The sequence below is a fragment of the Leptosomus discolor genome, chromosome 5 (assembly GCF_034619465.1).
Source record: "Leptosomus discolor isolate bLepDis1 chromosome 5, bLepDis1.hap2, whole genome shotgun sequence".
Classification (NCBI taxonomy): domain Eukaryota; kingdom Metazoa; phylum Chordata; class Aves; order Leptosomiformes; family Leptosomidae; genus Leptosomus; species Leptosomus discolor.
In genome coordinates, this window is record NC_141395.1 from 32,265,607 (window position 1) to 32,291,797 (window position 26,191).

At 36.1% G+C, this 26,191-nt stretch overlaps 1 protein-coding gene across 1 annotated transcript in view; it reads left to right on the forward strand.

Annotated features, from left to right (window-relative positions):
* PGAP1 (post-GPI attachment to proteins inositol deacylase 1) overlaps nt 1–24,879 on the forward strand; it is a 30,625-nt gene extending 5,746 nt beyond the window's left edge. Inside the window, exons 3-27 of the mRNA XM_086465481.1 lie at nt 577–752; nt 1,436–1,607; nt 2,682–2,842; nt 4,417–4,469; nt 4,646–4,712; nt 6,168–6,273; nt 7,994–8,049; nt 8,125–8,208; nt 9,872–9,921; nt 11,330–11,381; nt 11,620–11,697; nt 13,163–13,238; nt 13,532–13,605; nt 13,695–13,746; nt 14,454–14,520; nt 15,397–15,505; nt 15,884–15,922; nt 16,608–16,701; nt 17,389–17,479; nt 17,696–17,893; nt 20,615–20,750; nt 21,916–21,966; nt 23,222–23,445; nt 23,775–23,879; nt 24,741–24,879. Of these exons, the coding sequence (XP_086321607.1) occupies nt 577–752; nt 1,436–1,607; nt 2,682–2,842; nt 4,417–4,469; nt 4,646–4,712; nt 6,168–6,273; nt 7,994–8,049; nt 8,125–8,208; nt 9,872–9,921; nt 11,330–11,381; nt 11,620–11,697; nt 13,163–13,238; nt 13,532–13,605; nt 13,695–13,746; nt 14,454–14,520; nt 15,397–15,505; nt 15,884–15,922; nt 16,608–16,701; nt 17,389–17,479; nt 17,696–17,893; nt 20,615–20,750; nt 21,916–21,966; nt 23,222–23,445; nt 23,775–23,879; nt 24,741–24,879 (2,510 nt within the window). The remainder of the gene's footprint in view (nt 1–576; nt 753–1,435; nt 1,608–2,681; nt 2,843–4,416; nt 4,470–4,645; nt 4,713–6,167; nt 6,274–7,993; nt 8,050–8,124; nt 8,209–9,871; nt 9,922–11,329; nt 11,382–11,619; nt 11,698–13,162; nt 13,239–13,531; nt 13,606–13,694; nt 13,747–14,453; nt 14,521–15,396; nt 15,506–15,883; nt 15,923–16,607; nt 16,702–17,388; nt 17,480–17,695; nt 17,894–20,614; nt 20,751–21,915; nt 21,967–23,221; nt 23,446–23,774; nt 23,880–24,740) is intronic.
* The last annotated feature ends 1,312 nt before the right edge of the window (nt 24,880–26,191 follow it).

Below are 26,191 nucleotides of genomic sequence, written 5' to 3' on the forward strand. Positions count from 1 at the left end.
GAGAAAAGCAGCCCTCAGATGGAGGAACGTAATCCTTGATCTTGTGAAAATTGGGTTTTGATGTAAAATATCTCTGGAGTCAGTGGTAAGCTAGGTCACGTGGTTAATTAACTGCCATAAGCATAGCATGCAGCTCTTGGTAATTCATTCCAAACTTTCTTTTAATCTAATCAGGTTTGTTGTTTTTCGCATTCCTCTGTAAGCTCTTGCTACAATGTGTTTACTAATATTTTTTTTTATCAGAGGGATTCTTATAAAAATAGGAAATAATTATTTCTCTTCTCACTTTACAATTTGGTTCTGACAGTGACTGGCTGATACTTTTGCTCTAATTATTTATATCTTCAAATCTGTTTTTGTAAAACAAGTGTGATTGCTTATTCAAAAAGAGAATATTTGCTTGTGGATGTCTTTCATCTTTTTTTTTTTTTTTACTTTTTTAAATGACTTGATGAACAGTAAATTTAAGATAACATTTGTTTCTTAATAGATTATATATTTATGTGTTTGTCTACTAGTGATGGTGCTAAGCAGTGACTATTAGGCTGTTCTAACTGGTGTGGTTTCTTTTCCTAGTACGTTCTCTTGGCTCCATTGCACTTCGAAAAGCAGAAGATGTTGACTTCAAGTATCATTTTAATTTCTTCAGCGTCAACTTTAATGAGGAGTTGGTTGCATTGTATGGTGGTAGTCTTCAACGACAGACCAAGTTTGTGCATGAGTGCATTAAAGTAATTCTTAAGTTGTACAGGGTAAGTAATGGCATATGTTGAATAATGTACTTGCATTTGGGAATGGAATTCTGGGCTGCTTTTTCTGCTGGAAAAGTGAAGAATGATGAATGAGGGAGGGAGACTTTCTAATGCATGTAGATAATTGAATGTGATAGCAGTACAATGGAGAATTGCTACTCTTTAATAGATTTTTAATGCTTGTGACAATTCCAGAGCTTTGGCTACATTCTATATTGTGTTTCTAAATAAATACTTCCATGCACAATGTATGCTTTCTTGTAGTAGAGGTGTGAACTTTCCCTAGCTTATTAAAATACTAATATAGCATCTCTTTACATCCAGTTTTCTCTAGGAGAATTCTTTGGTATCCTGTGTCCCTAAGAATCTCAGAAATGAAAATAAGCTTAAGTTTCTTATCTTGCACAGGCTATATAATATTTCCTTTTGAGCTGGAAACCTAATGTTAAGCACATTTTTTGAGATAGCAACTAATTTAATACTAATTTTGTAACTGTGTCAAGTTTACAAGCTAATATTAATTATTAATAATATTGTAGTAATATAATATTAATCTCAAGTTACTAGTTAATATTATCCTTGAGAGGTCATAAGTTAATTTTTGGGGAAAAAAAATATATAACTGATAACCACAGATCAGTGTCAAATCTGTTTTTGATGTGTCAAATTTCTCTTTGCTTAAGGGTCGAGAATTTGCACCGACCAGCGTTGCAATAGTAGGTCATTCCATGGGTGGTCTTGTTGCAAGAGCATTGCTTACTCTGAAGAATTTTAAGCCTGAATTTATAAACCTCCTCATTACACAAGCGACACCTCATGTTGCACCTGTAATGCCTTTAGACAAATATCTTACCGGTAAGTATTGCAGGTTATCTCATTACGACATATTTCTTTCTTGATCCTCTTAAGCATTAATAGGTGAGGTTCTTGCAAATCAACAGCAAAATGTGCTGTTTTGTTTATTGTAATTAATCTATTCGTTACTTGGGTGGTTGTCTGAGAGTGCTAGGATACTGAGAGGAAATGAAGTGTCATATAAAATGGATTATGTGGACTTGAGCTTTTGTGCAGGGCCTGGAGCTGTCAATAATTTCTAATTTTAGTGAGTGGCAGAGCATGTTACTACATTCATAAGCTCTCCAGTGAATGACATTTTTTCTTTCTTTTTTTGTAAAACTTGACCTCTGTAGTGACTTTCTTTATCAGATGACTTGCCTAAATATCGTTCTTTCTATAGAAGTTACTGAATTTACTGTTTGTCACGCCCAAAGGTTGGAGGGGGTGACAACATTAAATATAATTATATATTTTTATATAATATATTTACGCAAAAGATAGAGTGTATTTTCTGCTTGCCTAAATAACTGTGGCGTACAAAATAAAGTGTAGTCATTATGTATGTACTGTACACTTATTGAAAAGCTAGATTTGACTAAACTATACTGATGAAATATGTACTTAGTGATAATTGGGCTGCTACATGTAGATATTGAGAGAATTGGTGAAGGAAAAGGAATAGACGTTTATTTGCATTATTCTCTGTGGCACCTGAGAGGAATCGGTTATCTTTAGGTGCTGAATTTGCTTTATTGTGCTTGTATTAATTCTCCCTCCTACAACTGGTTGTAATGCAATGCTTCTTCCTTGCTGGCTGTTTCTGGACTGTGGCTATCCTTCACATAAATCTGTGGTTTGCTACTTAGGTGCTCAGCTGGTACAGAAAGTGTAAATGTGTCTGTCTTTCCCAACTGCTGTCTCCTTGGAGTTAAAACAATAATTTTCCTTCCTTATATGAATCAAAAGTGTTAATCAGAGCTTGAATGCCTCCAAGGGGGCTTACAGAAGCATTTTGTTAAATGTTTCTATAGCTTTTTTGTATATCAAATAGACTTATGGGGAAATAGTGATTGTTTTTACTATATTTTATAGATTTTTATACAGCTGTAAACAATCATTGGATTCTAAAGGCCCAAGATTTAAGAAATTTAACTACCCTTTCTGTGGCGGGAGGATTCAGAGATTACCAAGTTCGTTCAGGACTGGCTTTTCTACCAAGATTGAGTCAACATGACAGTGCCTTATCTGTTGTGGTAAAAAAGCAAACTATTTTTTTGGTTTTGCATAGAGCTGTGTTTGATAGCTAGTTATGTAATGCATGTATCGCATGTAATGCATGGTCTATGTGTGCAGCATAGTATAACTAAATATGAAAGTACTACCTGTGAAAACTCAAAGTAGATAGTGTGTGGTTATAAAATAGTAAATAGTTGGTGTAGTACAAATGAGTGTCCGCTGGAAGAGTGTGGGTTGGCGTTGATTTGAATCACCTACCACTTGGTACTGTTTCTTCTCACCACCTTCTTACACCTTTTCAGTTCCAGAACTCAGTTTTATTTTCCTGTTTTTTTTGCAAGAGATGTGTGTGTGGAGACTGACAGATGTGCAGTATAGAAGTAGGCTGCTTGTTTAATTATAAAAAGAGAGCTCTGGCTTGGAGCCTTCTTTTTGTATTTATTGTTTTTTCAGAGAATTTAGGAATAGAAAGGATGTACTGGATCATCAAGTCCAGTCTTCTGCTTTTGCTGGCAGATAGAATCTCCTTCCAAATTAATCAAGAGACATCATAAAGTACTTCGGTTTGTCATTCCATCCCCCTGCCATCAACCTGTTCTCTACATGGAAGAAGCTGCAAAACATTCCCCAGTAGGGAGAAAATTTGTAATTTCCAACTTCCATTTACTGCGCAAGCCAGTTTTTAAATGCGTTTGTTCTGGCATCAACTGGAAGTGTTATATGAAATAGTTGTCATTCCCTTGGTGTTTACCTCCCTGTCCGTTTTACAGAAAGCCATCTATAAATAGTCTCAGCTCTGATTCTGCTAGGCTAAGAGGATTAATTCTGCATTCCCTTTGTCCTAGTAACAATTCTCTGCATCTGCTCTACTTTCATTTTTCTCGAGTGTTGGTGACCAGAATTTTGCATGAGATCTCACGTGTAGTGGTACCAATTCTTTCTCATGTGTGGGGTTTTTGTTCGTTTGCTTGTGGGTTTTTGTTTAGTTTTGGGGGGTGGTTTTGTTGTTGTAGTTTGGTTTGGGTTTTTTTTCTTCCCAACTGGATTGCATTAGTAGTTCATAGCTTACTTGAATCAAGTTGTACAGCTAGGTGATGAGCTCCATTTATGGGAGGTATATTAATCCCTAAAATGCAACGCACTTATACAAACTGTCCAGTTCTTTCTGCATGGTGTTCTGATGCTTCTTTCTGTTGAGGATGCCCTTGATTTTTCAGCAGCAGCTTTCATTGGCATGCTTCTATTCTTCTGTGCCAGGATCACTTGTTAAAATAGTAAGATTAGTCATAGAAGCAGTTTTTGAAGAAATTTTTGGTAAGTTTCCACACCACTGTTGTCTGCCCTTTCACCATTAGTGTCTGCTGTCTAACATAGATCACTTGGTCGTTTGTTTTACAGGTGCTTTGGCACTTGTAAGATTTCTGACTGATGAAATCATTCTGTTGTACCCTAGTCCCTGAAACTCCTAAGATAAACACTATTCTTTTTAATAATTGCACATATATGTTTAAATAAGGAGGGGAGAAGCTTGCTTAGAGTTTTAAACTGCTGAATACTATCCAAAACTTAACTTTTTTCCTTCTCCAAACAGAGCTCAGCTGTGCCTAGGGCGTGGGCCTCAACAGACCATCTCTCCATAGTGTGGTAAGCTAATGGAACAAAGGTTAATTGACTGACCATACATCTCTCTGTTCTCTACTGTTATCACATTACACAATAATTTAACTTCAGCATAATACTGTTATGATGTCTCTTCTTACCACTTTTATTCCCCTTTGTATTTCCTTTCTGGATTTAATTTTATTTATTCTGTCTTCTAGGTGCAAAGAATTAATCCTGGCTACCATTAGAGCTTTTTTTGACCTCATAGATGAAAACACAAGGCAGGTTTGTATATGTGGCCTGTATATTTCCCCATTGCACATTCTTTATCCATCCCAGAATAGTTAATCAGGACAAATATCACCCTGTTATACAGAAGACTCCTTTTTGATTATTCTGACTCATGCTGAGAAAATTGTTACTGTTTTATCAGTCACTGAAAAATTCCATGGCTTTATGTTGTTTGACCAACGTGTCAAAAATAATTAGGTGTTAACTGAGTTTTTATTATTGATTGTGTGATGCTCTGTAGCTGGGGTGTGGACTGAACTGTTCCTCCATAATGCAGAAGGTTAAATTGACCTTGCACCAGGATAAACAGATTTTGCTCGTAGCTTCAAATGTGACCTCCCAATGTGTGTTCAGATCACCTTCTCTCACTAGTATACAAAGGGTGAAAAACTGATAGTTTAACTCAGACATAATGCTTCTCAAACTTCCCCATGAGTTGTCATTGTAGTGCCCAGGACATCTTTGTGGTGTTACTTTGCAAATAGCACTTATAAAAACAGAACACAAGTAAAATAGTGACGTATTTGTTTACCTCCAGCTACCATTTTTCATTGCTTTTTCTAAATAAATATCCTGAATCTTACTTCTTGAGAACTGTTGGAGAAATCTCCCACGTAGTCTGTTCTCTTTCTGAAATGTTATGCAGCAATAAATATGAATTGGAATTAAGATCCAAGAGGTTGGAAATATGTAAGAGCAGAGCCCCAGACACAAAACTGAGGAAGGCTTCTAGGTGGTGTTTTTGAGACTGTTTGGGGTAGACTTCTGTAGTTTTAGATGTACTCACTTTAACACATGATTTAGAGAGACATAAAGAGGGTACAGTTGTTCTAGAGCTGACTGGCAGTGTGCTGGAAGGTACAGCTTTTCAGAAATCTGTTGTAATGGCCACAGTTCTGAAAAGCTGAATAGAAAAAAATCAGTCCTGGAAATTTGATTTGGAAAAAAAACAACAAAAACCTCAAAAATAACCCCAAACAAAAGCGAATCCCAGTGTAGCTCTTACAGCTATTTGGATGCTCGAAATAGTAAGATGAGATGTAGTAAGCAGGATTTGTGAACTCAGACTAGTAAATATAAACGTGAGAATTTTTCCTAAGCTCTGGCATGACGGTGTTATTTCAGGAAGAATGCATGTGTGTCTGTAAGGAAAGTTTAATAGAATGGTTTCCTTGTGGTAAGAGTAGGCAAGGATATAAAACTAAAAGTTTTAGCCATGCTTTATAACATGTGTGGACTTTCTGTGTTGCTCTGTTGTTGTTCAAAATTGACTATTGATGGCACTTTATTTTCTCAGATTATTGAATTTAGAGTAGAATCAGTGTATTATGAATCCTAAAAATCTGTCCTGCCTCTCATCCCCAAAACTGTATTGCTAGCTATGATCATGTGATGACTGTAAATCACAAAAGCTGGTAAAATAACATTTGACAATGTGCTCTTTTTTAGATAACTGAGGATCCAAAGAAGAGAATGTCTGTATTGAATCACCACTTCGTGAGACACCCTGCAAAGATATTTGAGGAAAATCCTGAAGCTTTTACAGAACTCTCAGGTGTGCAATAGTTTTCTTTTGAACAGGATTCAATGATACTCCTTCGTTAATAGTTTATCTTCTCGTTAACAAACTTCTGGAATACATTTTGTCCTTCTTCAGACATTGCTAAAATTACATATGGGTTATAGACCTAAACTATCAGCTTTTGTGTGGTTTCAGCACTAAATAGATTAAAAGGGGTAGGAGCAAAAATTGTCAGTTTTATATGGCTTGGATTCTGGGGGACGAGCAGGAGTTGTATTTACACCAAGGTGTCCAGTAGATAATCTCAGAAATGGGGAATAGCTGGACGTCAAAAGTACAGTCTAATCTACGCTTACATCCCGTGCCTGCAAGAGGGATAGTATGAGCATTGTAGGGCCATTGTGTTAGTTTTGTGCTACTCATGGAAATCCTGAATATGCAGATCTGCTTCATCAGTCACTTCCTTTTTTTAGTGACATGGCAGGGTAAAATGGACTGCACGCTAAAGATTTCCTTGTAACTGCTAAGGTTGCATAGTTAAAGGTGAGAAATTTTGACTGCATGGAGTCTTGGGAACTAGATGGAACTTTTGCAGGGTGCAGTTGTATTCCTAGCTTTGCTGAAGTGGGCTGAACTATTTTATGAAAACCATTTTTATTTCAGGAATTTTCTTAATGTAAACTATTGCAGAAGCATTAAGGTAGCTTGAACTTCGGTGCCAGTTTTGGCCAGCCTGCATTTGGGCATTGACAGGTACTGAAGTGAGCTTGGAGCAGAAGACCACCAAGGGGGTTAACTCCTGGGGCACAGGGCATGGAGTGTCTGAGTGAACTGGGTTTTTTCACCCTGAGAATGCAAAGGGGGATCCTGTTGCTGTCTTCAACTACCTAATGAACCATTGGAGAAAGAGCGAGGTTAGATTTTTCTCAGAAGTGCACAGTGATAACACAATAAGCAGTAGAGTCCAGTTACAACAAAAGAAATTTCAATTAGATATTAAGAAAAAGTACTTCACCAGGAAGGTGGTCGAACACCACTGGAACAGGTGCCTAAAGAGGTTGTGGAACTTTGTTTGTTTGGTTTTGGGTCAGTTTTTAGCCATAAGGAGAAACATGTTTAAATTGGATTTCATGTTTGCATCTTAGTATTTCTGGTGACCTCTTGACACTTAGCTATATTTCTGTGATGAAGTTGTTACTCCAGTTACACAGAAGAAAGATAGCAACTTTATTGCATGACAATTTGCGTTGTTTGTATCTCTGATCTCTTCATTATTCTGTCTTACTTTTTTTTTTTTCTCCGGACATATCTTTAAACTGCTACTGTTTCCTTGTACATGTTACTCAGTTCATCATTGACTTGCTTCTACACAAGTTTCTGTATTAGTTTTCTTAAAAGGCTGACAGGAACAAATGTCGGAGCTTTTTCTAATGTTGCCTCAGTTTTAATCAGTCACCGTGTAATTACATTAGTGTTGTTCAATTTCTTGCTTGTTTTGTTGCCTTGAGAGCTTTGTTTCAATATCCATAGGGTTTTTATTTTACAGTTAATATGTACTAATGGTTTCCTGTGTAACTGATGATAACCGTTGCATGTAATTCTAACTACTAGCAATCCTAAGTGTTGGTAAAGCTTATAAAGTTTATGGTTGTTTACAGATAAGAGACAAGACCTTGGTGAAAAGTAAAATATAAGATTTTGGAGATGGGGTAATAGTTCCTGCAGTGTGACATATAAAACCATTTATTTTTAGGAGCTTTCATGTGGATTACAGTCAAAGCCTCAAAATGGACTTACTCTGTTTACAATGTAAGTAACATTTTTTCCTCAATGTGTTTTTATGTTTATTTTTTTTACTAATGAGCAATTTTTTTTTCTTTTAAGGATTCTGATGGAAAATATTTCACATTTCCTCTTGCAAGCCATAGAAAATCATACAGTCATGTTTACTGTGAAAACAGTATGTTGGTGAGAAAATACTTCTTTAATGTCTGGAGTTTGTTTATAAAGCTGTATTTTTTTTATTATTTCATTTGCTGCAGTTTTCAAACATTTTAATGAACAGTTGTTGAAATTACTGACATCCGTTTTAAATTCACACGTTGTGTTAGATGTACTTCCTGTGATATCATGTCACACTTAGTGTTCAAGATCTGAAACCTTCAATGCCACCTGAACCTCAGATGTTTTATTTTTGACTCCTATAGTTAGCTCCAGATTAGTTTCTCCTTTAATTTAGTGCAGTTCTGTATTGATGGTTTTGAATTAAGAAGTTATTTTTAGTGCTGCCAGGATTTAGCCATACTTCTAATTTGGGAAAGCTGTTTATAGGTTTGCTTTCCTATAATAAAATTTTAGTGAGCATGAAAGGCTATGGAGATCTTTCGCTAAGCAGTGGAAGCGAATGGAAGCCAGATGAGAAAACAGCACCTTCTCAGTTGTCTCCTCTATTGAGAGGAGAGGTGATAATGTGCATTTCTTATATTTTTAGCTCAAGACATATACATTCAGCCAAAATGTTTTTAAATTTTTTTAAAAATATTTTTTAAAGGAATGAATGTAATCTCTTGGCAAACTGGAGATGGATAAATATGCTTTTCAGAATTACGTGAGTATTTTAGATTAGTGGCAAGAAAATTAAGCTGCTTTCCCATTCCATCCTGCCTGTCCCTGTTGCCACTCCTCCCTTTACCAAAGATGATGTTCATACCACTATTGTAAAAAAAAAAAAAAGAAAAAAAAAAAAAAAAAAGATTGTATGTTCTTGGTGCTTTTCTAATCGTCCTTCCCGGTAGCACCTTCAATATTTGCATGTTTGTTGTGGCCTTAGTTGTGCTTTAATAGGGTAAATTTGCCTTTGTGACAGGACTAGTACTGCTTGAGGAGGAGGAGGTACAGAACAGTGTGTCTGAGATACTTGCATCATGGTGCTATTGCTTCAGAACACTTAAATTCTTGAGGTGGGGGAGCAGTAGAGTATTAAAAACCTATATTCCTCGACTACTTAGGATAATACCTTGTGATGTTTCTTTTGGTTAGAAAAGATTGAACTCCAATAAAATTGAATTTTACATCGTATGTAAGGCAGATTTTTTTAAGAGAAATGATGGGAGTTTGTTTGCTTAACCTTATATTTGTTTTTAGAAAATGTATTGATTCACAACTATAAAAGTTGGCAAATAGAAGTTATTTAAAATGGTTCCTAGAAACTCCTGCCTTTCACACTTATGCTTCATCTTTCCATCCCTGTAATTCCAAAATTATGATATCAGACTTTATATGGAGGATATCGCTTGCTCTTAACACAGAAGTCTGACTTTGTTGTGAAACAAAGAAAAAAACTTGGTAGATATCTTTCATTATAAATAATTGAGGAAATCTGGGAGAGACTGTTTTTATCGTCTTCGCTTACACACTTCAGCACTGGACATACTTATGAGAGTTTGGTCTCTAGTGATAACTGCTGCAGATACACTTAATAGAAAAGGAGTGAGATGAAGATGGAAGTTTCTTCCTCTTTTTAGTAAGTTAATTGCACCAAGGTTCTGGTCTCAGAGGATTTTTTAGAACAGTTGCTGACATCTGGTGTCACACATAGGTAATGTACTATTTTATGGTATTGACTTTACAGGATACACGTAGCTGGATTTATGGCTGTATGAACAGTAATTCATTGATGTGGTGAGTATAAACAGCTCCTGTTCTTTATCCAAATGGATCTTGTGACACTACATTTGAATTTAAAGCATGTAAAATCTCCTCCTTAGGAAGGCAGAGATTGGGAAGAAAAGTAACATTCTTACTGTGAATAATTCATGCTTTCTGTATCACCAATAAAACAGGAAAGAATAGATTTTCTCAAAATTACTGCATGAATACAGAATAAAATAGGTGAACTATTTCTTCTTTGTTAAGCTATATTTTTCACCTTCGTAGCAGTGAACAGTTGTTTGTGTTGCTCTCTTGTGGACACTACATGCTGTGCTGGATTCATAAATTGTGTGTTTTGTAGCATCTCTTTAGAATTCTGTGACAGAAGATGTCAAATATCACTCAAAGCCTTCAGAAGAGTGCATTGAAGCATCTTTTTTTTTTTAAGTTATTCCAAAATTGCTATTGTCACGTGAAAAATATTTAGAAATGTGGGTAATTTAGTGATTATTTGAATCAGGTCATTACAATCATTGCAAAGTGGATTTAAAACCCTGTCTTAGCTTACATTTGCGAAGTAAGCTCAAAGTAAATTCAGTCTACCCTTCAGATTAGGGAAAGCTTCTGGGTAGAATTGAGCTGGCATAGTATTTATCTGTGTGGGATCTGTGCTGAGGTGTATGGCTGCAGTGTCTTGCCTCCAGCTGATAGCCAGATGTCATAATTACTTTTTTCTGATCCATGGAGAAGTTGGCTGTTAACTCCTTTGTATAACCTTTGATCCGTGTCAAGTGCAGGTTAGCCTAGTTCAGGACTGCTACCTAAAACCTCAGCTAATGTGGACTGTGTCCTAAGGTCATGTGGCACTGTTTAGAGAAACAGAAATATCTTGGTATTCTAAAAATCTTAACTTAAAATGACTGAATGAGTGTGTTGCAATTCAGTGTGTTAACTTAATGTAAGTAAACACCATTTTAGAACTGCTGCAAGCTCTGCAGTAGCTAATAAACCTTTTGGTTTATATGGTATGTTTTAGATGTTCCCATAGGAAAAATTGGTATTTTTATTACCATCTTTTAAACATTAAAAGTATAGCACAAAACTGTGTGTTAATTCAATGCCAGTGCTGGTTTTGCTCTTAAGATTTCTCTTCGTGTCTAAAGTTGCATGGCTAATAACTGCTGAATGTTTTGTATATGACAAAGGTAGAGCTTTGCTTAACTTGTTTTCACAAAAACAAGATTTGCAGTACCTGAAATTATTATAGTTTGATAAATTACTATGGTAGCTAACTGCAGTAGACCCAAACTTGTTCTCAATTTAAAATCATGTGAATCCATATAGAGAGGAAAAAAAAGCTGGCATATTAATCCACTGTCATAACACAGTGCCTGCATAATGAATATGCTCATCTGTTAATGTGCATGCATTTTTACAGCCTGAAAGTTACTGATTTATCCTGGAGAGCTGAGTTACTTCCAACCACCAAGGTAAGTATTGTACATGACTTGTAGGAGGAAGAGGTGCTTTGTGGGGTAGTTGCATGTCATGGGAGAAGGAATTGTTCTGTTTACAGTATTGAAACATGCAGTTGTATTCCAGAGGAAGGGGTGCAAGGGGTGGACATCTGGGAACTGGCAAGGGGCAAGCTAAGGGGTATGTTCAGTAATGGCTTTTCTTTTTCCTCACCCCCACCCCTTTTTTTTTTTTTTTTTTTTTTTTGTAAAGGTTGTAATACTGAAACTTCAGGACTATCCTTCTTTGTCCCATATTGTCATTCAGGTACCACCCATGGTTGGCAATAAGGTAAAAAAAAATTGAAATGCAGAAATTGCTTGCTTACTGTGTTCCTAGCTTACAGATGCTATGAAGGAAGGAAAAGGAAATGTATTAAATCTGTGCTAAGTTACTTTGAGAAACCATAGCCCTACACTCCAGTGTGGTTTAAAGGTATCTTTTGTAAGCTCAGAAACATTTTAATTTGATAAAATACCAAACACAAGGCATGAATATACTTGAAACATACAAAACAACAGTTCTGAAAACAGTTCTTAAGAGTTCTTGTTGGAGATTTTAATGTTCCTTTTCCTTGTTTTTCTTAGTATTCTGATTGCATTCCTGAATATTTACCGTTTTGAACAGTCAGCTCTCTTATCCAGGGTAGCAGAGAATGCTGTAGATAATTGAAGACACCACACATGGATTCTGGGGTGTGCGGTACAGATACCTCTGCAAGCTCTGAGACCGCAAATAATGTGATAGAGTGAGTTGTGCAGAGTTTGATAGTTCTGAGTCTCACAGATGAGTTTGATATCTTTGCATCAAGCCCTCTCAGGACCCCAGTAAGAAGAATGCTTGCAGCAAATCTAAGAGACTTTCCGTATTACCCAGCTGGGTCTGGCAGGCCTGTCTAGTTAGTCTTGAAACTGGCAGAACACTGAACTTATTTGAATTTAACTGAATTTAAAATCTAAGTGGATCTGACATTTCCTTTCTGCAACACAAATACAGTTTCTGTGCCTGTGGTATAGTAATCCGTGATCCAAGAAGTTATTCATAGATGAACAATGCTCATCTATGAGTGTGTCTTCAGATAGTTGTGACAGAGACATCTTGTAGTTAAATTAGCGATATACAACGTTCTGGATAAGCAAAAGAGAAGGGAGATCACTTGTGAAATGTAACCTGCTAAGTTGCAGTCCAGTGTTAAATCTTGGAAGCTGCTTTTAGAAAGTAAAAAGTGCTGGATTTACAATGGGATGGAGAATAATTTTCAAGTGAACTAAATGCTTATTTGAGATGGTACAACTCATATCTGCTGGATACTTTGCTTTGTTTTTGCATGATTAAACTTCCAGAGACAAACTAAAGGTTCTTTTTGCTTAGGAAATTGTATCCAGAGTTTGGACAACTCACTCTCCTTTCCAACACAACACCCCCCCCCCCCCCCCCCCCCCAGATAGCTGTACCCAAGAAGGAGGGATGTGAACTGGATTCTAGTCATTCTCAGCTGTTTGAATAGCCTTTTGAAGGCTGTTGCAATGCATGAGAGCTCAAGTAACCTGGAACTCATGCTTAAGGTACCCAAACTTGTACTGCTGAGTACAGGAACAAACTACCTGCCAGTTCCTATCAGTGGAGTGTGGAGAGGTGGCTTTTCAGTATTTGTGTCCTGGACGCTGCCTGAGCCTCTGAATAGAATCTGTCAAATGCAAAGGCTTTATAGTCTTGTGCTTAGTTTAGATCTGTATTAATTAATCCTGAATTGCAGTATACTTTGGACTGTGAATTTTTCAAAGAGGATTCCAGAACGGTACAGCTTCCTGTAACACATCTTTTGTCATTTGGTAAGTATAGCATATTACTTTTGGAAACAAATGGAAAACTAACATTACTAACATTTGGATAATAAATTTGCTGAAAAATTCCAATCGTCAGGAGGTTTGGGGGGGGTTGTTTTTACTAGAATTAATACTGCTTTTGTTAGTAACAGACAAAGAAATAAGAAATGTGGGGGTTCTGACTGACAGATATAGAAGCACATAAGTGTCCTGGAATAAAAAAAAAAACAACAACCTGAAGATGTAGGGATTTCTCAAATAAATTTGTCTAATATGGGAAAATAATACATCCTTTACAGGATTTTCTTCAAGCAAAATTCTATTAAATTCAACTGGCTTACTTTACAATGTACAGCTCCAGCACTTTAACCAAGTAAGAATACTACTTAATTTTTTAAGCTAATGAAACCACTGTTTGGAGAATGTAAATGATTTTTTTTTTTTTCCTCTTTAATGTTCTAGATATATCAAGCTTTCAAAATTTATGTAGAGAGCCACTGCCAGTCACTCAAAGGTAAATATAAGGCTTCTGAAGTATACATTTATAAAACAAATCTTGCTGAAAATTCTCAAGACTGAACCTGGTAGAAACAAAAGTCCTCTCATGCAATGGGGCTTAGGCAGTACTGTGATAATTTGCTCAAATGTCTCTGCTACTATCTCTCACTTTCCACTTTTTGTTAAGAAGGATCACTCACAGAAAATGTGGAATTTGTCCTCAGATGTTTGTTTTTTCTTACTTCCCAGCAAACGGAAGTTGAACTTTCAGCAGGATTCTGCATTATGTTGAAAGTGTTCTTAAGAATAGCACATTTGGCTAGGATTTTTATTTGCTAGTTATGGGACTCAAATTTGAATGTTGGGCTACGTAAGCTTAAGCAGAAGGAGATACGACAGGACTTTGTTTCAAAAAAAAAAAAAAAGTGATGGATTTCTTAGCTTGAGGTTACAGCTTTGTATTGAAAACCAGAAGTCTTCTCATGACTGTCCTGCCTTTAAACCTTGATGTCTCGCTGTCTTGTTCTGTAACACTATGAGTTAAAAAATGTCATTTTTGTTCCATGCTAACTGCACTGATCTGCATTGCAATGTAACTGCAAGTCCAGTGATTCTGTATAGTGATCTGTGTGCCACCTTTGTTTTACTTGTGTTTTAGTTTTTGGAGACAGATACCACATCTTGTTCTTAATTTTATATTTTTTTAATTCTGTTCTATTTCAGAAAGAAAACCTAGCGTTTACAGAGTTCATATACCCTGGTCACATGAAGACTCAATAACTGTAGCAAAGTAAGGACTTCAACAATTATAACATACTTCTTGATATGTTTTTGAAGAATGTTTGCATCCTGTTGTGGTAATATTTCTAATATGACAAAACTTCTCCAGTCTTAAGTGTTTGGCTTCTTCATCTTTTCCTCATCTACCTTTCTGCCCTTTTTGACAAAATTGGTTTGACTTTTCCTCAGAATAAGAGTATCTACTAATTGTTTGTTTAATAGTTCTCACTAGTTTTCTCGAAAAGCAAGTCAGACTTGCTGGTCTGAAATTCTGAGCATGATCTTTGATGCTCTCATGAGTGGGGGATAGAGACTGCTCTGGATGCTGGCTTCTTCCCCTAAGCCACAGTTTGGATCACACAGCAGCCCTAAGTTGCTTCAGCATCATAGTCCTGACAAAATCAACTGATGTGGCTTGAAATATGTGTCACTCATGAATTGCAATTGAACAAACTGACTTTATTTTAGGTGGTTGTAAAACTGTCTTCCTTGTTTATTTTAGAAGTCTTAACGATACCTCCCTATTCCACACACACACACATTTTCTAACAATGTAATAGTTCTAGGAAACTGAATTGTATTCTTGAGAATCTGTCTTTCCCATTTTTGTCACTCAGCCTATCTACATGTTCTGTGAGGCAGTGTGTACGCTAATGCTAAGCCTTGTCTGTTTTCATTAGTAACATGCCCCTTGATATTTCAGAGGACGGTGGATTGAGAATGTTATGTAGTTCTTTGTGATAGAATAAACCATTCTACCATTTCACTTGTAGCTTGTGGTGACACTTGGTGCACTAGATCTGCTTTACATGCACTTGTTGGAGACTAATGCATGTTTGGCTTTTTTTGATTATAAGGACAATTACCAATTAAGTTGCTGTTTCAGAATTCCATCTTTTACTGAGATTTCAGCAAAACTGCATATTGCTCGGCCTCAAAATGACAGCAGGGTTCCAGAGTTAAATATCTACTCTTCCTCAGACTGTCAGTATGAAGTGAGTAATACAAATTTATTTTATAGCTAGTTTGTGTTGCTGTATAATTTTTGCATAATTCAGCCTTTTAAAACATGTAGCTCATTAATGAAAAAAAATAGTAAGCAAATCTAAAGGTCGGCTGTTTAGCCTTTCTGTAAACGTAGCATGTAACAAGTATTTTGCAACAGCTGGAGTAATACTGAAAGTAGCACTTTCATTTCTAAGCAAAACTTTTAAAGCATTTGTTTTTAAAAAGCCAGTAGTAACCTGTTGTACATTTTAGTTATGAGATTGCTGTATTCTGATACTTAAGTTTGCTTCTTAAAAATAGAAGTATTTTGTATTTGAGCTTGCCGTTGTATAAAATAATAAAATATTTATTTTTGTTTAATCAAGGTAATTGTGAAGACGTCGCTTTCACAGGTTCTTGGGCAAGTAAGAAAACCTTCCAGTACTAAATTGCTTTTAATGTCAGTAGCATCTGTAGAAGTTTTCCCTTCCTCCATTCCCTAGTATGGCACTTCAAACTCCTCCTTATTCTATTCATATGTAACTACGTGCAGGTTTTCCTTGGAAAGTGGCCTTTTAATTTTTTTAATTTATTTTACTGAAACACCAGTAACATATGTAGTGGTTTAACCCCAGCTGACAGCTAAGCATCACGCAGCCACTCACTGACTCCCCTGCAGTGGGATGGGGAGGAGAATCAGAAAAAAAGTAAAACTCCTGGGTTGAGATAAGAACAGTTTAAAAACTAAAATAAAAGATAATAATAATAAGAAGAATTGTAATGAAAATGAATATAGAAACCAGGAGAAAGTGCTACTGTATTCTTTTAATATTTGTCTTGACTGGAAAAAAAAATTAATGTTTAATTTGGTCATTTATCAAAACACATTTGATTAGCCATTTGAGTGATCTGAGTATTTCCCATATATAACATTAATTGCTAATGGCGGTTATCAAATACTTATGCATCAAAATGAAAGGCTGTTTGAATCTTTTTAAAAAAGATTTTCTAAACACATTACCATGCTGGCTTCATGATAATATTTTTGTGTGTGATTTGTTTAATACATTTTTATATAAATTAAAAGTTATCCTTATCCTTGCCTTTCAGATAATAAGGTTCCATGCTGGCGCTCTTCCTGTCTATGTTGTTTCTAGTATTCTTCTTACTTATGGAGGACAATTGAGCACATTGATATCAACAGGTGGCTTTCTAGAAAAATATCTTTTTTGTCGTGAGTTGGGTTTGGTTTTTTTTTTTAGAAATTATTTATCCAATTTACTGTTGAAAGACTAGCTAGTTGTGATTTTTTTTTTTTTTTTTAAGCTAAGTATCATTGAACTTGTGCAAGTACTTGGATTTATGCTCTTCAGTTTTGGTTTTGGTTTTGGTTTGTTGGTAGTTCTCCAAGGTTGTGTTGTAGCAGAATAGTTCCTTATTCTACTCTGCAATCCCTTCTTTGCAAGTCATTGGTGTTGCACAATATTTTAGAATTAATAGAAGTCTACTTAAAAAATATATGTAAAAGTTTAAAATATACTGTTAATATGCACGAAACACTATTTCTTGCATGAAGATGAGGTTTGCAGACTAACTTTTAGCCACGTCTTCAGACAAAATGCATTTTTATTTAAAATCAAGTGATGTTTGTAACAAACTCCGTAAGCTGTCTCGAAGTTCTTTTGACATTTTAGCTAAATATGACCGATCCAGTAAGTAAGGGCCTTGATGATGAAGTATGCTGACTTAACAGTACTGTTTTAAGACATGGTTATCTTGTTTTAAAGTAAACTTTCAAACCTTTGTCTGAATTTACTTTTTGTTGTGTATCTTCTTTGTTAAAGTTCATGACAAAATAATAACTATAGATGCTTTCTGTTCTTGGTTCTAGGCCAGTGTTCAGACTTTTGCTTTGAACTAGTTAGGACAGCTAAACCCTACAAAGTAGAACCTCTTATAAGCATTGCTGTGTTTCTGCAGGGGTGAGTTTGCATAACTTGCGTATTTATTTAAAGTGGTTTCCAAAACAGAAGTTTCAGAAAAACTCTTGGTGGGGAGGAATATTATTTTATCTGTAGTCGTTGTGAGCACCTGACTGATTTTGTTTGGAAGGCTGTAGTAGGAGGAATAGTTGATAAATATCTTACTGTTACAGCAATTGGAAGTGATAAGTAATACTGCTTTCGTGTTTTTGGCAGGTTTAACTGGTTTAGAGAGATATGGGAATCACTGTCATTACCAGAGATGGATGCTGCCGAACGGAGTAGTCAGGATGCGTGGTTCCCCGTTGTGTCCCTGATTCTATTTCTTTTCGGGACAGGCTTTGCCTACTGGAGTGGAGTATTTTTCTCTACATCTCTGAGACTCTTCTCTTCATTATGGTTAACTCTGATTCGGTAAAACAACATTATGCTGTATAGTTATGCTCTTTTAGATGACTGTATCCCTGTCAATTTTTTCTGTTTGCTTCAGTGTGAATGCTTGGGCAGATTAAATCATGCAATATAGTTCATAACATGGCTTTAGCCATCTGGGTTTGTCAGTGTTAAGTACTAATGAAGTATGAGGATTGCCTCATATTGTCTTGGTTTGAAAGACAGGTGTCTGCAGAGGAAGGCAGGAGCCTCCCTTGAAATGGAAAATGCAACCCCCTTCCCTCCAAATTATTCTAATTTTGAAATTAACGGGCCTTCAGGCAAAGATATGGGGAATAGGAATAACAGTTCTTTACTAATATATATATATATATATATATAACACAAGGCAGGGAAAAAACCAAACAACCCACTGGTTTACACTGACAGAGTCAGAAATACAACCTGCCACCCTGTTAGGGTGGCAGTAGCAGTCCGATAAGATGGTGGCTGCAGTCCTCCTGAAGCGATGGGTGTAGTTCTGTTGAAGCAGCGATCTTGTAAAAGGGTCTGGTCTTCCTCGAAGGTCCAGTGGTAGGTAGGTAGCTCTTGTCCTCTGGAACTCCAGTGGGGGGAAAAAGCTCCTCTGGGAATCCAGTGGAAGAAGGCTGCTAGGGTGTTCGAGATCTCAGTTTTTATTTAGCACGGACTGCTTGGCTCCTTCCCCCCGGGCGGAGCATCTCACAATGGGATGGGGAGTCGTGAGGCAGTTCCTTGATGGGCCATTAACAGGAGATAGTCCAGGAGCGAGTTATCGATGGGTCAGGCGATAAGGCATTGTTGTGCCCATGAACAGGAGATAGTCCAGAGGGGGGAGGCAGGGAGCACCGCCCCACCTGGTCTCAACAGCTCCTGAAGATGGTAATAGAATACCTTTTTTTTTTTTTTAGGCACATCTTACTCTGTAACCTAGGACACATATTCCTTATTCAACATCTCTAAAAGGGAACACCTGAGGAAAGCTTTGTGGGTGAAAAGAAAGCAAATGAACTATTCTCTCTTCAGCAGCTCAAAAAATAAATGTATATATTCATACATATATTGCAATCCATTCCTCTTAGTTCATATTGGATAAACTGTATTAAAGAGTGCAGACAGGTTTGTAAAACAAAATACTTCTTGGATGTTAATTTCACCCTACAAGACTAATAAATTTCATAGATCTAAGAATACTGGAATGTTTTTGCTTGTAGAGAGAGGTGAGTATTCAAATATGAAAGGAGATTTAAAAAAAGCAAGGAAAATAAAAATATTTTGAAAGAATAAATTAGTAAATTGATTAACATGCTTAGCTATTTTAATGGTTTGACTGTTCTCACATTGACAACAGTCCTCAGCTAGATTTAAGTCAACTCTCTCCAGAAGTCAGTTGGAATGCTCTTTACTCAGAAAATATCTGCTAAATGAGCTTTTCCTTTTTTCATCACCAGGGCTTCCAGTCTTATTCTACCAAATAATAGGTGTCGTGTCAGCTATTTCTTCTCAGACGTCTTTATAAATTACAGTGGATGCTCAGAAGCTTTAGGATTAGTTTTAAGTGGTAAAGTGATAAACTTCTAAGTTTTGAAACTACCCTTACTAAATTTTAAGGGTTTTAGCTCGATTCATACTCTTTTCACAAAAGCTTTTTATTTCCTGCAAACCCTGAGAATGTCTTGGACAGAGGCAGGAAAATAAGATTTTCTGTGCCTGTCTATAAGTCAGCCGGTTCGTTTTACAATTCTAGTGCCTTACACAGTTCTAGTACCGTACACAGGTTTTGGACTAGTCCTGAATTTCTTGGAAAATAAATATTTCTATAAATACCTGACTTTTGCTCAGTGTTCTGAAATGATCTGGCCAGGAGCAACAAACTTGTCACTAGCTGTCTGTGGAATTCTTTGTTATTTTCAATATTTGTGGCAAAGGCTTCTAAAATTTTTTGAATAATACTTTTTCTGTTTTCAGTGTCTATTTTAGTACTGTGTCTGTCCTGTGAATATCCAAGTAGTACAGACTTTTTCATAGTTCTACTGCACTTCCTCTCCAGCCTGTTCCCCTTGTTGTCACATCTTCTCAGCTCATCTTTGTCATTTCGGATTCATAGGTGTCTCTTAATCATATCAGCTGGAATCCAGAAACTTAAAATAGGCTTTTCTGTGTGTCCCAGACTAAGCAAGCAGAAGTTCCTGTCTGGGAAGAATGTTTGTCACAGAATTAATCTCTTGGAGACATTATTGTATGCTGCTGTATTATCGTTGAGCACTGCAGTGCATTAACATTTGCAGTAGGAGTCACTTTCATGACGCAGCTGTGCAGTAATAATAAGATATTCATTCTCTTGGGCCGAACAAAGGAACTGATGCAGATCTACAGTTAGCATTATCTAATGCTTTATGTTCACCAATTTATCCTTTATGTTCTCCAAATTAAGTAAAAATAATACATTTATTACATTCTGGAAGGTGTAAGATAGTTTTGTTAGTTAATTTGAGAAGAAAGTTTGGGTTTGTGGTTTTTTTTGCAAAGTAACTTATGTAGCAGTTGGTATATATGTTCAAATTTATCTATTTTTTCCAGTGTTTAGTCAATATTCAGGAGCAATTTATTCTTTTTAGTTGTTCACAAAATAGAATTATTCTTTGATCTTTATAGTTTTGATGTTGTTACAAGAGTATAACAGCAGTTTCTTTTTTTTTTTTTTTTTTTTTTTTTTTTCCTCAGACCTACTGCAACTCAAAAAGGTAGCAAGTTGATAACACCCAGAAGACTCTGTGGGGTGTTATCCCTCGCTTTGGTTAGCTGGACCACTTGCGGTGCATTTGCTGTATTCATTATTTATCTTCGTTACTTTTTTAAGGTACTGAGAGGCTAAACATTTTGAATTTATAACTGAATTCAAAATTTTGTATGCTTTGAATTAACTGTGTGTTAAAAGCGAAAATACAGATTACCATTTTTTGTACTTAAATGTTGTTACTCACCTACTTGAAATAGATCTTTTTTGAACTTAGCAGACTCTCACAATCTTGTCATCTTTAGAATTATTTTGTTCTTTTGATAATGCTTTTCCCAAAGAAATGTACAGTCCCATATGCCCACTACAATAATGAATATAATTGTGATTTTTTTACCTTATGGATAGGTAATATTACAAAATTCAAGACTAGTAACTCCCTTGAAAAGAAACTTTAGCAAAGGGAGGACTTGGAATGTTCTGTCCAATGCTTTTTAACTTTAAAGACTTTTGACAAATCTTTATGGAGTAAAAGGAAGGAGAATGGATATATTGTAGATTTAGGATAGTCTCACTTATGCCTGATCTGATCCCTTGGTTACTGCCACAGAGATCCATATTTAGTCCCTGCCATTCAGTTTCCATGGTCTTCCTTGCATCAGAGTGTCTAACTTACCTGATTCACCCTATGGTTATGTAGCTGCTAAATCAGCTGCTATACTTAGCTGCTAGGGAAGCATTAGAGCATGCATCTGGGAGTAGGGGCACAAAGCAGAACAGCTTACAGGTGGTCTGAAGTAGGTAGGTGGTAGCTGAAGGCACAGCCTGAGAAACAGGTCTATCTTTCGTTGAACTCCCTGTGACAGAAGGTTACCCTGTGAAGGACGTTCCCGTGCTGACATTTCTCCCCCTTCTGCAGTAAATCTCTGACGTGGGACTTTTACTGTGTGGCCTGTTTATGGGTTTCTGCAGAAGGTGCAGTAGAACTGAATTAGCAGGAGGAGGTGAGCAATATGGAGATTTTCCACTCTATTCTCTGTCAAGCACAGTGGAAGGAGAGGAAGCAGAGCAGTGTAAGTTTTCTCTCTGTGCTTGGAAATCCTTCCTTAAGAGAGCTGCTGATAAAGAAGGCAGAGGGAGTTCTTGCATTGCAGCTCCATTGAGGCCCTAGAATTGTCTAGCTATAAAAAAGGTCAAAAAATAATTAGCCAAATTTTTTTTTTCTTGTATACTACAGCTTTTGTGTGAAAAGACATTATTAAAAAAAGCTGAACTGTCTGTCTTACAGGTTGTAAAACTACATGTGAATGTAAGAGCAGAACAAAACGTGCTTAATGGGGTAAGTCTGATTCCTGCTTCTGGTTAAAACTGTGACCAAAAGTTTTGTGGCAGACCTGTGCATTATGAATTGTTATCATCTTGCCTTGGTAGTATTAGGTTGTGCAGTGATGGCTGGATGGTTGTAGTTTACTTTCTGTGTGCATGATGTGAAAGAAAATCCAGGACATGAGTAGCCTGTCCATCACGTGACTGTTGCATTCACTGTTCAAGATCACTGCAGTGTAAACTTGTCTGAAGTTCGTTTAAGAAGAAAACAGTCTCTGAATACATATGGAAAAATAGTTTTTTTGTCTAAAGTTTGGTATTTGATTATGTATGCCTCGTCTAAAGAAATAAATTTAATTTCTAGATATTAGTCTATACTACAGGTAAGTATTTTTTTCCAGATGGGTAGTTCGTGGAGTTTAGGGGGTTTTTTTTAATCAGGACATGACAAATATGATTCATTAGATGGATATGGCCTGAGATTGCAGTGAATTGGGAGCTGTTTAAAAAGGAGTGAAGAAGCATTTGGTTTCATGCATTGTGAACTTTGTTTTTTCAGTTATTTAAGGTATAGGATCCAAGATGTAATCACGTGTGGATACAAGCCTGTAATAACTACCTGTTCCTTTTTGCAAACATAGTTAAAAAAGCAGTCTGCCAGAAAAAGTTGTTGACAGTTTTCTTTGGGTTTCTTTGAGTATTCTTTGTTCATTTAACTTTAAATCCTCTCCTTCTTTTCTTTCTTTTTTTTTTTGTGGTGGTGGTGTTTTGTTTCATTTGTGGGTTGTTTTTTTTTTTTTTTCCTGTCATTGGAAGTTAGCATCTGCCAACTCGTAGTTTGTCTTCATTATTTGTTCCTACAGCTAATGTTTTGCTCCCAGTTGCATTACTACCTGTATCTTTCTCCATGAATGATCACCTGTGATTTTCACCTGCATGCTTTATTACTCCTTTTATTCTGTTCTTTCTTCTTCCAGGAACTCCGTTTCTTATCACTGCATTGATGTCAGGGCATCTCCACTCTCCATTCTTTTCTTCCAAAGACATATAAACTATTAGTGTAAGAGAAATTTCTGGTTAAATCTAGATGCTTTAAAACTGAATTATTGAACTTGGCTTTTGATGGCTTTTTGAGAGATAAATTGCAAATTTTCTTCTTAAATCAGAGCTGATATGATACTATTGTGACAGTTTTTCCCTCCTCCTCCCCCAGCATGAGTTCTTACAAGCCTGTGCACATTTTTATGACTTTTGTCTTTTATTTTCAGGATACAGACTGCTCAAAAGAAACTTCACGGAACTGCAGTATACACACAGTCAAAAACCAGAGTTCGATGGACAGTACCTCAAAAGCAACACAGTCTCTTTCCAATAGTACAGCAACTGCTGAAGCCATTAACACTCTTAAGATGCATATTACAATTCTCAATTTATTTACATGGATTGTGCTGCTCAACTTGCCGTGTTTAATTTATTGGTTAAAAAATCTCAGGTAACTTCTTAAATTACCAGTAAGATGGAAGAAAAGAATATGAACCTTTGAAGACTGTAAAAATTGCAAATGTTTGACTCTACATTATTAGTTACCCTATAGTATCAAAGACTTCTGTTAATTGTAATAGGTTTTTTTCTATCTGTTTTACGTTATGGTGTAAGTAGGTGTTAAGTAAATCAGTGATATGCTGAAGGAAGTAATGCTTTAGAAAGTCAGTCTGTGATGCCATATACATTTCCTGTATGTTTGTTGTTACCACCACACGCTTGGATTTTATTTGATAGCCTAGTTTAGAAGTAACATGCTTTTTAAACCTTTTTTTGCAGGTACAATGTTAGACTTGATCCTGATCCATGTAGATCTACAGCTATTATCCTCGTATGCATTTTAGAAATTCTCATGAATTCAAGCACTTCTGAAGTGAAATCAAGGTACTATAGCCTAATCCTCTGGTCTTGTTTTTCTGCTTCTTTCTTACCACTTCCATTTCTGCGGTAAAACTTAATTTATGCTGCACAGACATGTAATTGTTCGGCCTAGGTAGAGATTCATAAACTTGTATGGTTAAATCTTAAAGACTGGGTAAAATGCGTGCAAATTACCTGTAGTTCAGCTAAGTGGAGAAAATCACTGGTATTTGCCACGTGGACTTAAATGAAGTATTTGCTATCTAAACGGTCAGTTGCATAAACACTTCTTTTGACAGTGACTTTCATTCGTAATTCATTGAATCCTTCCAAATGCAACAGAATCCAATTACATTTAGCAATTAATGTCAGAAAGTCACAAGGAAAAGTGAATTCTAAACCATTACAGTTATGTTCTTGTAATCCCCCCCTTATGGGCACACTTGTGAAAATGTAATGCGCTTTATACCAGATTAAGAAGTTTTGAGCACTTGGTTTTGTTGACAGGTAGAGAGAGCATTTCTTGTTCAGTTATAAAATTAGTGCCTCATGAAAGTAAATTAATAATAACCAATGTAGTTTATCCTTTTGACCAGTACCTGCTAACTCAAATGATCTGAAACACTAAATCTTTCTTTGTTACAGAGAACTTACTTCTAAACTAATATAAGAATATCTTTAAATGACATTTTAATCACCTTTTTGAATAATTGCTCTTGCTTATGCATCAGTTGTTATTGCCTATTACACCTATTTGTTCTTTTCTAAAAGTGAACGAATATTGAAATCTGTAAATTATTTTTAAAAGAAAGTGAAATATGGTATTTACATACCTTCTGCATGTATGGCTACAAAAATGGCAATTTTTTCTTTATATTCTTACAGTAAACTCTTGAAGATCGCAGCCAAAGTTCCACTCCCTTTGTGTATTGCAATGTTGGCCTTTGGACGAATGCATTTGTACAAAGTACCGCAATTTGTAACTTTTTCTCTTCTTCTACATGTGCTGTGTTGTATTGTGTAGTTTTCATTATACATAGGAAGAACGGTGCAGCCTAGAAGCTTAACACTGGAGATGGGGCAAATTTCAACAAAGAAATGCCTAGATTAATATAATCAGTAGTTTACATTATGTGGGAAAGAGGACAGAACTGTGAATACTTTATGAAAAGTTTGTGATTCTGTTCATGTTGCTTAGAAAGCTCTTCATGGTGTTTATTTGCTGACTGTGAAAACTAAATGAAGTAACTGTGTGGTGTAAGCACATAAGTCATATTAATGTAACATGTCAATCCTCCGTTTGCCTTGTAGACGCTTTGATATTTCACTATACTTCTTTGTTGAAACAGACTTTTTTTTACTCACTATGCCACACGGTGCATATGTTCTGAGCTTGCATCTCTTGCAGGTGTAAATTATGCTGGTTAAAACTCAATACATTTCAAGCACACTGTGATTATCACAAAAACTACACAGCCAAGTATACTTTTAATCATTTTATGCTACATTTAAAAGCTACCACAGTTGTGTCTAGACAAACTAGAATGTACTGCTTATATAGAACTGTTATTTCTATCAAATCATTTGTTCAATCAGTGCGAGTTGAACATTTGTGGGATTATTGAAAGTCTTACACATTTTACTTTTCATGAGAGTGAGAAGACAACAATATTCCCTGTAGCTTTCTATTCAGGAAGGATACCAGCAGATTCATAAACAATTTGCTGTAATGTTGTTTTAAAACATTGCCAGTTTTCTCTGGAATTTTGTCAATTCTGAAAATACTCTTTGGGCCTTGTCCATATGTAGAAGTTAGCAAATGTTGAGGTATGGTGTGAGTTTACAGTGCAATTGCTGTACCACACTGTTTCCAAGTAGCCAACGCAGGCTTTCTTCCTATTGTAAATGGAGAATCAACTGTCTCATAATAAACGTCCATACATGACATGAATATGGAATAGTTCATGCCCTGCCGTACAGTGCTAACTTCCTCACATGAACAAAAACTCTTAGTAATAGCGGGAAATACTGACCATAATTATTAGCTCTGTATAAAGTATTATCTTAGTGCCTAGATGCTACAGTGACTGCCATTTATAATAAAGCCTAAAATATAGCTATGTGTAAGGAATTCTGTCCCCTGGGTATGTGTTTAGCCAACGGAAGAAATCTCAATAGCCGTTAAAGTGATGTATTGATTCTGTGTCGAGATGAGCTGCCTACTTGCTTCTGCGTTAGCTGTCTCCGCTCTGTCTGGGATACCCATTATCTTCATATGGAAATACTAGACCAGTTCAATCATTTTATATAATAATAAGAGGAAATCTGCTACCCAC